Source organism: Alligator mississippiensis, chromosome 6 (genome assembly GCF_030867095.1).
Source record: "Alligator mississippiensis isolate rAllMis1 chromosome 6, rAllMis1, whole genome shotgun sequence".
Classification (NCBI taxonomy): Eukaryota; Metazoa; Chordata; order Crocodylia; family Alligatoridae; genus Alligator; species Alligator mississippiensis.
In genome coordinates, this window is record NC_081829.1 from 34,236,092 (window position 1) to 34,250,654 (window position 14,563).

At 43.3% G+C, this 14,563-nt stretch overlaps 1 protein-coding gene across 8 annotated transcripts in view; it reads left to right on the plus strand.

The window, feature by feature from the left end:
• The window catches only part of LOC102558169 (heparan-alpha-glucosaminide N-acetyltransferase), a 361,824-nt gene that overhangs the window by 26,911 nt on the left and 320,350 nt on the right, over positions 1-14,563 (plus strand). For all 8 annotated transcript variants that reach the window (XM_059729771.1, XM_059729773.1, XM_059729770.1 and 5 more), the window contains exon 3: positions 1,552-1,676. In XM_059729771.1, coding sequence (XP_059585754.1) covers positions 1,552-1,676 — 125 coding nt within the window. The remainder of the gene's footprint in view (positions 1-1,551; positions 1,677-14,563) is intronic.

Below are 14,563 nucleotides of genomic sequence, written 5' to 3' on the forward strand. Positions count from 1 at the left end.
TCATATCCTGTGAGTGGTTTTTTCTTTTATATTGAGACACCCTGAGCCTTCTTGGGAACAGTGGCATATAAATCTAAGATACTCTTTCCATCTTGAAGGAGGATTTCTCCTGGTATGGAAACCTCTGTGTCAAAGCTGACAGCTGCTTAAAGGGAGTGAATGAGTTTATACATAAGCATAATTCAGTATCACACACTACAATTTATCTTGGGGAGTGATAACCAGCTCACTGACACAAAGATATTAAAGCTTTAATCAGGATTGCCTCGCTTGGTAGATTGCAGAGCTCATTTGTAGAATTGTATCTGTCTTGCCTTAAAAGTTGGTCATGGGTAGGAAACTACCTAAATTGTGGCAGGAGTTCATGGCTCAGTGGTGCCTTTAATCTTGCTCTTTTTCACTGTGCCTCCCTGATTGGCTTTCACTGATTGGCTGAGAGGCAATTTCTGTGCCTATCAGGATTTAACTGATTGGCTGAGAGGCAATTAATGCTGGGGTTTTTGCCTCTTGGCCACTCAGTAGCAGAGGAGCGGGGGTGGGGTGCATGGCAAAAAGAGCGAGATTAAAGCCACCACTGCACTGTGAACTTCTGCCACAATTTAGGTAGGTCCCTAGTCATGGGGAATTCTCATTTTCCAGTGATCAGTAATTTAATCTTCATGTCCTTGTGACCATGTATTTAGCAGAATTTGCATATTTTGTTGGAATTGCTATTGACACAACTGGAGAGTGTGGTGGGTGCACACATTCCAAGCCATTGTATAGTACTAAATGGCAGAGCAGATGCTCCTGACACTTGCAGCCAATCAGTTTATTCCTTAAAACATGTCAGAACATCACCTGTGATTTATGTAGAGCTGTAACTATTCCTAATGATCAAATCCTCATTGTGTGTCTTGTCTAAGGCCAAGTCTGGCAGGACTGTGCTAGCATAATAAAAACTGCCTTAATAGATTAGAAAAACAGGGTATTAGGGTTAAAATGGGGGAAAGACTCTCTTTTATGCCATAAATTTAGGCATAGGACATGAATTCCTGAATCTTAGGTACTAGGAAGCAGATCTCCTCTGAGACCAATTTTTCTTGTACTGTCTGCCTGTGTTTCTCCATCTGGAAAGCAAAGCTATGCTCTCACCTGTACTGGATAGCTAATGAGTGTAAAATACCTGAAGTCCTATATAGGCTATAGAAGTTTATTGCAGATATTGCTTCTGGAATAATTTAAGAAACCGTTAACAATTTGAATAAATTAACTTTTTTCCCCCTCTCATTATTTGACTAGTTCTAATTGCTAAGGTGTCACATGATCCTCAGCAGAAAGTGGAGGACACAAGTTTTTGGCCTTCAGTAAAGTATTGCATTTGTCAGTTTCTCTTGTAGAGCATTTTGTTGCAACCATTCCTCTACAGATTAGCCGGTATAGACGTGGGAGGGAGAAGGGGAAGGTGTTAATAATTCATTGATTACATTTTCTGAGTTGCTTGTTTGTCTACATTTTTGTTACTGTGCCTATCACTATGGTAGCTGACTACATTTCTTTGTTTTCATTTAGATGGAGTGAATTATATGGAGAGCATGGCTGGTACTTAATATCTATTCAGTCTGTCTCTGATCAGCACACTCGTGGAATCTCCTGTACTCACAGCGTGGACAAAGCCCCTGTAAACAGTTACATACGTAAGTAGTGGACACGCTGTTCCCTTTATATTGATACTCTGTGCTGATCTAAATGAATGGGAGTATGTGAAACGGGGATTTGTGAAAATATTTTCAAAATGGTTTATCTGAAAACTTGTCCACAAATTTATGGACTTTTTTGAGAAAACAAAACAAAGCTCTGTCTTTTCTAACAAGTAGTGTCAGTCCCTTTTGACAGATCTGTCATGAAACTTCAGTTTAAGAACCTTAGGAAGTAGTTGTTACAGATTTCCCCAAACTCTTGTTTTCATTGTTGCAATACTTTTCAGCTAGGGACACCAAAGCTGTTATAATACTCACTGTACGTGAGAATTTAGTAATACCTTTTCTTGTGTTTTACAATTACTTGTTACCAGCTATTAACCCAAAATGGTGTTGCTTTAAAGGAGATACTAAAATGATAAGCACTGAATAAATGCCTAAGATAATTATCGCTGGGTGTGCCTACATGCGCACTTTAATGCACAGTAGACTATTTTCCTGTGCATTAAAGCATCATGTAAAAAACTGACATAACACTAATGTGCAGAAAACTAGTCTATTGCTCATTGAGCATCATGAAAAAGCATGCAAATGTGCTACTGCACATTAGCGCAGTCTAATACGCATTAATTTAGTACCTCACATTGGAATTAAATTTTGTACTATTTATTTTGTATTATTTGTACCTCACACTGTAAATTTAATGTACATTAGAAAAGGCATGTTAATGTACATGTAGCTGTCCCCAGTATGCAGGGAAACTATGGAGTGGTTTTAAGATGCCTAGTGCCAAGTAGTTTTATCTCCAAAATTATTAATAGTTTTAGAGCAACAAGAAACCCAGAATTCTAGTAATCACTCTCAATGCCAGTTTCATTGTGTAACTCCTGCAGTTGTAGTCGCATAAGGTTATTTGTGACTTCAAGACAGACGCTTCAATTAAACACAAGGCAAATCATCACAATTAATGAAATAAATTAAACAGACCAGACAAGCAGTAAACAAGAGTTACTTCAGTTAGTCTCATTTGTGGATGCTTTTGTGGGTGGATGTTGACAGAGATTACACCTTTGACAGTGAATCTGTTCTTGGAGGGAGCACATGCTTAAGTCATTATAACCAAAGGACCTTATTCCTGAAATCAGCAGCTAGTCCTGCCTTGTTTTATTGTAGGTGACTAAAGCAGTTTATTGGTGCAAAGCAATTGGATTTAAATGTTGGAGAAATCCTGTTTATAAACTGCTTATAAACAGTTATGAACAGGTAGAGATGAGAAATTATGACTATTCTGTGTCTAGGCTGTAAAGCAGCATAAATTAGCCTTAGCTTAGTGCTCTGGAAATCTTCCTTCCATCTGTGCTACCAGACTGTTGGAGGTGAGGTTGTCATGTTTCTGAGGCAGTACCAATTGGAAGTTGCTTCTGCTTGATGCTGGCTTACAATTTGAGCTGCTGCTTCTCCCTCAGGTTGCTGTTGCTGCAACTTATTTGCGGGGCTTGGACAGGTGCTACGTGAAGCAGGTGGGGAAAAAAAGAGGAGTGTGTTCAGATCAGTGTGTTGCCTACCTTGTTCTCTTACTTCAGAGTTAGCTAATGCCCCTCTCTTCCCAAAATGCTATTGGAGGAGAAAGGCACCCTTCTCTTGGAGGTTTGGTTAGGTTCAAGTATCAGCTGTTGTCTCCTTTCATTGGCTTGTCTTGGTAGTGTCGGGACCCAGGGCAGCCGGCCAGCAGTTCTCCCTGACTCCCACCCGGGCAGATAAGGGTCTGGGGCCTTAGAAGGCCGTCAGGCGGGTACTTGTGATGCTTGGAGTGGAATTAATTAGGCAGATGCTTATCGGTTGCAAAGCAAGATTGTTTACTCACGTCAAGGTGGTGTAAGACGGAGGTCAGAGATACTTAGTTAGTTACAGCTTAGAGATCGTCATTCAGTCGTTCTGCAGATATATATATACGGGCCGGCGGTCGGCTTATCGGGCATGTGGGGCAAGGGTACGCCAGGGAGGTCGCGGCGGGAAGACGTTGACAACTGATCAAATTGTCAGATTTACTCCAAGGTGTGGGCAGAGTTGTCTTTGACTTTGCGAAAAATGTAAGCGGGTTTTGTTTGTATGATAGCCAATTGTTTTTCGCCACATCATAAATCTAATTAGAATCGCCAATTATCTAGCGGTCTTTGCTAGGGTGTTATTTTCACAGGGTTACTCCTTGTTTTCTTTGACCAATTATAATGATTTATATAAAGCAAAGAAGGCAAAAGTTTTTATCTGTTAGTGGAGCAGCAATAAATTTCTTTTTGACATGCGCAGAAAAAAGCGGTTACTATCATTATTGTTAACCCTTAGTTAACCTAGTGCAGAAAAAACTGTTTTAAATGGTTATTACTTGTTTGTGACATGGGCACTACCTAATTTGGTTGTGACAGGTAGCATTTTCATCTCCGGGGAAATGAAATCTGTTAATGCATGTGCAAGGGGGTTTTAAGTTCATTTGTACTTGTGGTATAAAATGTCTTGGGGAACCTATAAGTTAGTTTCAACTTTTATGTTTTGTTCATCCTCTGAGAAACCCTATAGTTTTAGCAGGGGTTAAGAGAAGTTGAAATTCAGCTTTACTGGGAGCATGAATAATTTGCATGTGGAGCTTTGTATAGATTTGATAGTGGCTCCTCCCCCCCAATGCAAGCAGTATTTGGAGCGTCCATCTAGAGGCCCTACAGAACACCTCCCTGTTGCAGGAGAGTAAAGCAAGTTTAGATCAAGCAGCTTCTTCACTCTTTGCTAGATGTGGGTTCTTAGTCAACTCCCTGTTGCAGTCTGGGCATTTAAACATTGGAATTAGTGATACACTGAACTTACTATTTGGTATTTCAGGCATCTAGTAGGACCCATTTTGTATAATACTGTTATGCACCGAATAGCAAAGTTTGTCATCTTCCTTCAGTAAATGAGACAGACTTGTTCTTTGTTTATTTTATTATTTATTTAATTAAACAAAGAATAAAACACACAATCACTAGAAAGCTTTTTCCATTTAATGTGAATAATGAGCAGGTGTGCCATTGGACAGCTATAGGACACAAACAAGAGGTGGTCTGTACGATAATTTCCAAACATTACTCAGAGGAAACTGACTGCATTTAACACGGGCAACATGCAAAGAGCAACCCAAAATAGACAGGAACAACACATTTCCTGCTGCCCCTAAGAGATGTTTGATATTGTAGGATGGCTTTAGACTCAAAATACTTTAACAGCCAAATCCTTCTGTTGCCCTGCACCCTTTATTCCTACAGTTTGGTTTTTTGGGGGTTTTTTTTGGTAGTCCTCCCCTGCACAGATATTCATGGCAAGAACAGGCTTCATAAAGGAACTTAAAATACGATCTCTCCATTTAAGGCATGATTCCCATTTATCATGTTATTGAAGAAGTGAAATGCTAATATTCTTCTAAAAAATACTGCTGTGGTAAAATAGCAGTTAGGATTCCTCTTAGCTACATGCTCTTGTCTTTTATATTTCATTTGCACAATTGCTTATCCTTTCTTTTGGGGGTAGTGGGATTGCAGTCTATATAATTTAGTGTTCCTAATATATGATTTGGGATCATTTCTAGATCAGTTTGTTAAAAAAAGCAAGAGTTAATTTTTTTCAACAAAGTCCATAAGTTTATGGGCAAATAGTCAGAAATAGATGAACCACTTTGAAAATATTCCTACAGTAAATCGCTGAAATAATTTAGATTTGAAAAGCCTGACAACCATTTTGTTTCTTTTCAAAAGAGGAGAATATATTTTTCTATTTAGCAAGGAGAGAACAATTCTGTTCTAGTTAGTTTTCAGTCGGTGCCCAGTATCCAGTGTTAGTTGAGATGCAGTAGAAAGCTGGTGTATGGGCATGCAGTTGAGTTTTAAAAGGCTAAATTTTACATGGAGGAGAAGATATGAATATTTATTGATTAAGTATACAACTTTAGTTGGGGATAAGAATTTCTACAAGCATTGCAGTTTTTTATGTTAATTGGTATATTTCTTTTTTGGATGCAAGATTAATTTTCTCCTGTTGGTGATAACTATTTTAATAACACTTACTGTTTAAAAAAACATTTTAACACAGATCGCACAGCTTGTTACATGGTATTCATTGTTCAGAGGGTGAATTTAAGGTGCAAGTGTGTAAACTGGCTTTAGCCAGGTCACATGCATTCATAGCAGAGGTGGAAACAAAACAAGATGACCCAATTCCTGAGTCCTATCCATTTAACCATGGTGCCCCTGGGACCGAAGGGACATGCTGTATTGAAGCATATTGATGAGAATAGATGCTTTAAGTTCAATTAACTCCGCTTCATAATACAATATGGGGAAATAACATTTAGATATAAATAACTGCACATTGCTCAGGTGGCATGTTTTTGTATTGGATAACTGAAATAATTTACTTTTTTTTTTTTTGTTGTTTAATCCTTTTTTCAGCTGTACTTGGTAAGTGTCTTGTTACAGTCATTGCAAGGAAAGTTGTGGATGCTTGAGGGAAGGGGAGTTATCATGTTTTAGAACTATTCCAGACATGCTTACTTAAGTTTAGAATCAAATATATAAACAAATTCAAGTTTTTACATCTTACAATGATCTGTAATTTCCTGGTTTATACTTAGTATGAATGATATATTTCTGTTGTGACTAATGAAGTGTTAGGGGTTTTAAATAAAGATAGGCCTAGAGAAATTGCTAGATCTAAACACAATGTAGCCATGTCTGCATCTATATCCATAGATAGATAGTCTATAAAATAAAATCTGGGACTGAGGTCCTAATTCCTCATCGTACCTAGGCAGGTGCCTCAGCCCCATTAACTGTGTGAAATTTAAGCAAATGCTTAAAGCTTTTCAAAATGTACAGGTTTTTGCCTGCGTTCTTCAGCTCAAGTATTAACAGCCTGTCCTCCTGATGCTGACCAGCCTGGATGCGAATCCTGACCATGGGCAAAAACAATATTTGGGACAACATCACATGAAATTTAAATGTGTGGCATACCTCCATGATTTAGCTGCAGAAATGTAGCAAGAAGCTCTGTGCCCAGGGCATCTGCATGGTAGCCAGTTACAGATATTTTTATGATCCTGACAAAACGGTGCCCGGTGCTGCTGCTCTGGTCACCCTCTTCAGATAGACTGCTGATTAGCGGCATGATTGCTTTTCTGGTTTGTTTTGCTTTGTGGTTCTGGGATGACTTTGGGATTAGGGGATGCTTCTCTGTTAAAATGATTAGAAAGACAATAACGTCTATAAATACAGTCTTAAGAGTAAGGAAGTAAACAGTAAGGCTAGGTACAGACATTCAGGGAGGTTAGGTGGAGGTTAGATTGAGTTAAAAATGGCCACCCAATGTAAGGGAAGGGGAGCTAGTGTGGGTGGTTTGGAGGATCTGGGGACAGCAGGCTTGGGGGACATTGTGAGGTTGGGAGGGAGGTGGAGTTTTCAGGGGGATCGTGGGGGGTGGGCAGTGTCTGCAGAAGGAGACTAGGGGGCTATAGCAGTGTCTGCGGCAGGGGGGATCAGGGAATTGGGAGGTAGGCAAGGTCTGTGGGATGGATGCGGAGTGGTGGAGGGGCTAGTGATGTCCACAGGGGAATTGGGAAGAATGAGAGGGGCAGATGGGGTCTACAAGGGGCTTGAGGGGGCTAGTGGGGTGTGTAGGGGAGTTTTGGGGGAGTAGATGGAGTCGGCAGGGGGTAGTTGAGGTCTGGGAGGGTTTGGCAGGGTCAGGTGTGTTAGTGGGGTCTGCAGGAAGGCTTAGGGGAATGGGAGGGCTCTTCCCCCCCCCCCCCCCCCCCCCCGAACCAGGAGCTATTTTAGCCCCCTACTGCCCCATCCCCATCAGAACTTACTTCCTTGACTCCTAACATTTGAATGCTGGTAAAACCAACACCAGGAGTGGTTGGGGGGATGCAGGGTTTGGTGGGCTCATGGAGGGGTTGGCTGGTCTGTGAGAGGAGAGGGGGTTGCCCATCTGCTCTTTCTTCTCTCTTATGAAGGTTACTCAGCAGAATTATTTTCTTACAACATATTTTAAAACTCATGCAGTAAATTCTTTTCTCCTTTTGTTGTACCATTTTACACCTCTAAATGAAGCAGAGAGTTATCCTCTATTGAGCTGACCTTTAGGACATCTTGACACTAGTGCTATCAGTATTATAGGGTAACATGCAAGGCAAGCAACCAGAAATTTATTTTACCCAGAGTACATTGGGAGCAGAAAGACAGCTTGAAAGTAATACAAAGAGACAGGTTGTCAGGGTTAATACTAACTGGGGAAAGACTGAAAAACCAGAAAGGGAGAGGAGGCTGAATGTCTTTCTAAGATTTTATGAGGCTTTGGGGATCCATGTTATATTTTATAAACTATAGCAAAATGATTGATGGCCTCCTATTCCTCCTACCATTCCTCCACCCCCTCAAATCTTAAAAAACCTGATGTTGTTTTCAGAAAAAATGTTGGGATTAGTTTGTGCATAAACCTTCTGTGTCTTACCTATTTACTCAAATCCATTGAACGTTATGTTTAGTAAAACCTTTGCAAGAATCTACAGGATTTCATCTTTCTCTTTGTTAATCAGACTAGTGAATCAAGACAGTCTTCAGTTACCTTTTTTGGTGCTCTTCTGTGCATAATGATATTAATTTTCCTATCATTTGCATAGGACTGACTGCTAAATATTTCATCTTACTTTTGCCAAAATATAAGGCTCGATTAAGAGAGATGGCGTGCTTTCTTTTTCCTCTTACTTTTATTCTTTTTAGCTTATTTAGGGTATAAGCTCTGTGTTCCTCGGTAAGTTTATGGGTGGTGCTGAGCTTAATGGGTCTCTAAACTTGGTCAGGAACTAAGAACACTATTGTAATTAAAACATCTGCTAGTAATAATTGTTAAACTTGATTGCTTGAGGTCATCTGGTAGATCAGTAGCAAAGCCATGAAGAAGACCTGGATCTTCTAACTCCCAGTCTAGTGCCCTCTGCCTGTTTATACTTGTTCTGTTCTGACTTTGTTAAAAATTCCCTCCAAAAGTGGTTGCATAACAGCCACAGATTTTTCTATTTATCAGAAGACTCAGTGGAGCTTCCTTTTGGATTTTTAACTTTATACAGTGAAAGAGGACACTTCTCCTCTGCTGTGAGTGCATGACTCTTTGCAATACCTGACCTTAGAAAAAAAGAGCAGGAGCACTGAACTGAAATTACACCTCTTAATATTCCCCTTCTGGCAATCTGAGCTGTGCATGTCTACAAAAGATAACCTTTTTCTCTTCCATACGTGGATGTTATCACTATAGTTTTTTTAAAGAACTTAGTTGGTAAAACAATTATTTTAATATACAGATGAACCACCCTCTTCTATTCTAAAGCCTAAAGTGAGTTTGGTTGATATGTATGTAGTAGACAATGGTCCCTTCTGGCCTTAAGATGATCATCTAGTCTGAACTTTTGCAGAACTCAAAGGCTGTAGAATTTCACTACTGAAACAAGTGGATTGTCATAGTTCCAGGACTAGTGTCTATTTTTCGTAGGCCTTGCTTAAAATACTGTTTTTTATATGGCACTGTTAATTTGTTTAGGTTCCAAAATACATTGCCGTTAATGTTGGGTAAGTTTTAGAGAAAACTATTGAGTGTAGTGATAGAAGTTATAACTTGGGGTTTGTACAGCTGTTACATTTGTGTTGATATAACTAGGATTAGATCTATTTAAATGCCCATCTGTGCAAGTTTTCAGAAGGGTTAAATCAGGCAAAAAATGGTGGGTCCAATCTAAGTCAGTTAACCTGAGGCGAGTTTAGTTTGGGAATGGGTTAACCCAACCTACTGAACACCTATATGCATTTGGAGTGCAGTCCCAGGGCTGGGAAAGCCCAACTTCTTATTCCAGCTCTGGGGCTGTGCTCCTTCTATCCCATTGACACTGACTGGGCTATTTTTAGCACTCCCTCCCCACCACCTTGCCTGCCCTTCCCCCAACCCCAAAGTACTTTATACCAGATTCCCCTTGTGGCTCCTGGCATCAGCAAACAGCTGTACACACTCTCCCAATCTACATTCATAGATGTTAGGGTTGGAAGGGAACTCAGGTATGTCATTGAGTCCGATCCCCTGCCCTGGGCAAGAAAGAGCGTGGGGGTCAGATGACCCCAGCTAGGTGCTTGTCCAGTCTCCTCTTGAAGTCGCCCAAGGTAGGGGAGAGCACCACCTCCCTTGGAAGCCCATTCCAGAATTTGGCAACCCTTACTTTGAAGAAGTTCTTTCTAATGTCCAACCTAAATCTGCTCTTCACCACTTCGTGGCCATTGTTCCTAGTTACTCCAGGGACAGATACTCAAATAGATGCCCTGTTTACTAGGGCATCCCCTACTCCCTGCTGCCCTCCCCTGATGAATTTATAGGCAGCCACAAAATCACCTCTCAGCCTTCTCTTGCGAAGGCTGAAGAGATCTAGGTCCCTCAGTCTTTCCTCATAAGGCCTTGCCTGCAGGCCTCTGACCATACGCGTGGCCCTCCTCTGAACCCTTTCACAATTCTCTGCATCCCTCTTGAAGTGCAGCGCCCAAAACTGGATGCAGTACTCCAACTGCAGCCTGACCAGTGCTGCATAGAGGGGAAGCATCACTTCCCTGGACCCGTTCATTATGCATCTGCTAATGCATGATAAAGTGCGGTTAGCCTTGTTGATCACTTTGTCACATTGACAATTCATGTTCATCTTAGAGTCAATTATGACTCCAAAATCCTTTTATGCTTCTGTGTTGCTGAAAAGGTCATCCCCCAGCTTGTAAGTGTTGGAGGTTCTTTTTGCTCAGGTGCAGCACTTTGCACTTGTCTTTGTTGAACTGCATCCTATTTCATTCTGCCCATTTTTCCCATTTGTCCAGACCTGCCCAGATCCTTTCCCTACTCTCTGCTTTGTTAACTTTGCCCCATAATTTGGTATCATCTGCAAACTTGGACAGGGTGCTCTCCATGCCCTCGTCCAAGTCACTGATGAAGACATTGAATAGCACCGGTCCAAGAACCAAGCCTTGCGAGACTCCACTGCCCACATCTTTCCAGGTCAATATTGACCCATCCACCACCACTTCCTGGGTGCAACCCCTAAGCCAATTTGCCACCCACCTGAAAATGTAATCATCTACGTCACGGCCTGTCAGTTTATTTATCAGAACAGAAGGAGATACTGTTTTGAAGGCCTTAAAGTCTAGGTACCTCGACTCCTGCATCTAAGCATTTTATGACCTGGTCATAGAAAGAAACAAGCGTAACCCTGGGCGTGACACTACAGGCGCCCTCACCTGAATAGTGGGATCCTGGGGTACCCGGTAGCCAGTAGTCCTGCCCAGCCCTCCTGGGAAGCTGCTGCAGTGCCCCCGAGCAGAGAGCCTCCCCTTACAATCAAGCACCCATGCAGACAATTCTCAAACTATTTACAAGATTTAATTATTTACACATAACAAATAATCATTAAATAAGCACATAGATATACTGACTAATAAACCCTCAAGAACTTATTTACACAGTCTCTCACTTGCACAAGGTGTACTGGGGATCCTATGTGCACCGCCCCTGTCGGGATATCTTAGGGAGCAGGACTGTCTGTGTCCCTGCACATGGTCTGTGGACGCTCCCTGGCGCTGGTGTCCATCTCCGTGCTCCTGGGGTCTCTGGGCAGCAAGCAGCAACTCCTCTGCAGTTCCTACAAGACAGCCTTCCCCTGCCTTTGACCCCCTTCCCTGGTTCTGCCGGGAGCAGTGTCTGGGCTGCAGGCTCTAGCAACCCTCCTGCCCCATACAGCCTCACAGCCCCAGCAAATGCAGCCCCTCCCTGGGCTTTGCCTGCCCCTGAGGCCCCTCACCCATCAGGGAAACTAGGGCAGACTCCGGCAGCTCCCCTCCACCCCCGGCTCTGCTGTGCTCACCCAGCCACACTGGCTGCAGTCAGGTCTCTCCAGGCTTGGATTCTCTACACAAGCAGTCCCTGCCTGATCCTGCCATAGCAGCCTCTCCACCGGAAGGAAGAACTGGATACTGTATCACACTGGATACTGTGTCACTCCCTTGCAGCATCTGCTGCTCCTGCAGGCCTCTCTCAGGGGCTCTCCGAGGGACCACTGTGTTGAGACTCTGAATCCGGTCTCCAGCCTGTCCCTCAGCCCCTCTCTCTCTTGTTCCCTCCCGGCAGGGAAAAACTGCTCCCCCTTTTATCCAAGCCTCTCAGCCAATCCCAGCTCAGGGCCCTTCACGGGCTTTTGCTAATGGCTCTAGTTCAAAACTTTGCTGGGGTTATGTCACCCTTCCCACTTCCAACAGGGCTGCTTCCAAAACAGCTTCACTTGCCCTCAGAGCCTACAGTGTCCCCTCTGGGACAAACTCTGTCTCTGCCGGGCAGCCCTTCCTATTCTGTTCAGGTGGGTCCATTTTTTTTTAAAGGCTGCTACACAAGGTTAATCAGGTAGGAGCTACCTGCAATGAATCCATGCTGATTTTCTTTCAGCATTATTTCCCCTGGTGGGCTCCCACAAATGTGATCCTTAATGATTTTTTCCACAGTTTTCCCAAGGATAGAGGTGAGGCTAACTGGCCTATAGTTTCCCGGTTCCTCCCTCATCCCCTTGAAAATAGGGACCACGTTGGCCCTTTTCCAGTCCTCTGGGACCTGACTGGAGCACCATGAGTGCTCAAACAGCTGTGCCAGTGGCTCTGCTATGATACTGGCCAATTCCTTCAGCACTTTTGGATGAAGTTCATCCAGGCCTGCTGATTTGAACACATCCATCCCCTCCAAGTGCCCCTTCACTAAGTCTGCACTAACAGTTGGTGGGCTGGTGTCCCTTCTGTGTCTATCTATGATCCAATTGGGAGATTTGTCTTGGTCTGTGTCTAGGAATACAGATGCAAAGAACTCATTGAAGAGCTCAGCTTTGTCCTCACTCTCTGTCACCAGTTGCCCTAGTTTGTCCTGCAGGGGTCCTATGCTACCCTGCACCTTCCTGTTGCTCCCTATATACCTGAAGAAGGACTTTTTGTTGTCCTTAATTTTTGTCGCCAGATGAGGTTCTAATCCTGCTTTGGCCTTCCTAACTGATTCCCTGCAGGTGCGAGCCAGGGAGGTATACTCCTCCTTGGTAGCTGCCCCCTGTTTCCACAGCCTGTATACCTCTTTCTTTGCCTTTAGGCTTTCCTGGACTTCCCTGTTCAGCCAAGAGGACTTCTTGGCCCTTTTGCCCCCTTTTATGTTCAATGGGATTGTCTCCTTCTGCTCCCTTGAGGAACAGCCACCCTTCCTGGACCCCCATTTCGCCAATGCTCTTGAGCTTTAATACCTTACTAACTAATCTCCTGAGCACACCAAAGTCAGGCTTTCTGAAGTCTAGCACTTCAGCCCTGCTGGTTAGTTTACCCACTCTTCATCAGATAGTGACCATTGGTTGAGTGAATTAATTATCCCCTAGGTTACCTTGTACCTGCAGATTCCCCACCAGGTCATAACCTGTAGCTTACGCCAAGTCCAGCAAGGCTAGTGGGATCGTTCACCTCCAGTGTTAGGTAGAGGTCCTGTATGCAGGTTAAGAACCTACGTGAGTGGTTAGATTTGGCTGACTGCTCCTCCCAGCAGATGTCAGGGTAGTTTAGGTCACCCAGGACAACCATATCTCTTGACTGTACAGTCTCTGAGAGCTGTCTGGAGAATTCCAGGTCTAGCTCATCCTCCTGGTGTGGCAGTCTATCGTAGAATCCCACTACCAAGTCCCTGTCCCCCAACCCCCTTGTATCCTGACCCACAGTACCTCGGTTTGGGTCTCCTCTGATCCCATCTTGATTCTAGAGGATGTATATTGTTCCTTAACATAGAGAGCAACACCACCTCCCTTTTCTCCCCCATTCTATTCTGTCTGTACAACCTGTAGCCCTCAGTGCCTGCTGCCCAATCGTGAGTAGGGTCCCACCAGGTTTCAGTTAGCCCAACCAGGTCGAAGTTGTTGCTTGCAAGCAGGAGTGCAAGTTCTTCCTGCTTGTTCCCCATGCTCCTAGCATTAGTGTAGAGACATTTAAGCCCCTAATGGGTGCCCTTGGTACCCCCCTGTCCTGATGTCTATCAGGCCCCTTTGTGCTTACCTTAGTGCTTACCTGAACAGATCCAGTGCATTGCTCGTGGCTTGCTGATTCTAGGTTCTCCTTATCCTCTGCTTCCCTATCCCCTGATGAACCTAGTTTAAAGCCCTTTGGAGGAGATCAGCTAACCTGTAAGAGAACAGACTCTTACCTTTTAGAAGAGAGATGCAGACCATCTTGTTCCAAGAGGCCTCTCTCACGGAAGAGCGGATTGTGGTTTTAGAAGCCCAAACCTGCATGATGGCACCAACTCAGGAGCCACAGGTTGATTTCCCTGATGCAGGTGTCCTGTTGCTGATGGTGACTGCTGATCGGAAGGATAAATGTGAAGATGACCTGTGCCCCCAACTTCCTAAGCCTAGCCCCCAGAGCCCTGTAGTTGCTCATGATGCTGTCTGGGCTACTCCTGGGACATTCATGCAGCTTAAAGTAAATTGAGTAAGTTGTGTGACTGTGGACCAAGTATTGTAAATGACTGTATGCAGTCTTAGAGAGGCTCCTTAAAAGGAGACTGAGGGATTTGGGAATTGGGAGATGGTCCCTTAGTGACAGAGCAGTTAGATAGTCAGTTAGAGCCAGACAGGGACTGCAGGTTACCTTCTACTCCAGAACCTGTTGTGTAGAACCTGCTGTTTTCTCATTCTTATATGTCTGCATTTTTTGAATCTGGTGATCACTACATTGAAGAAGCCTTTAATACATTAAAAAAAATATTTTTAAAACCCTGCT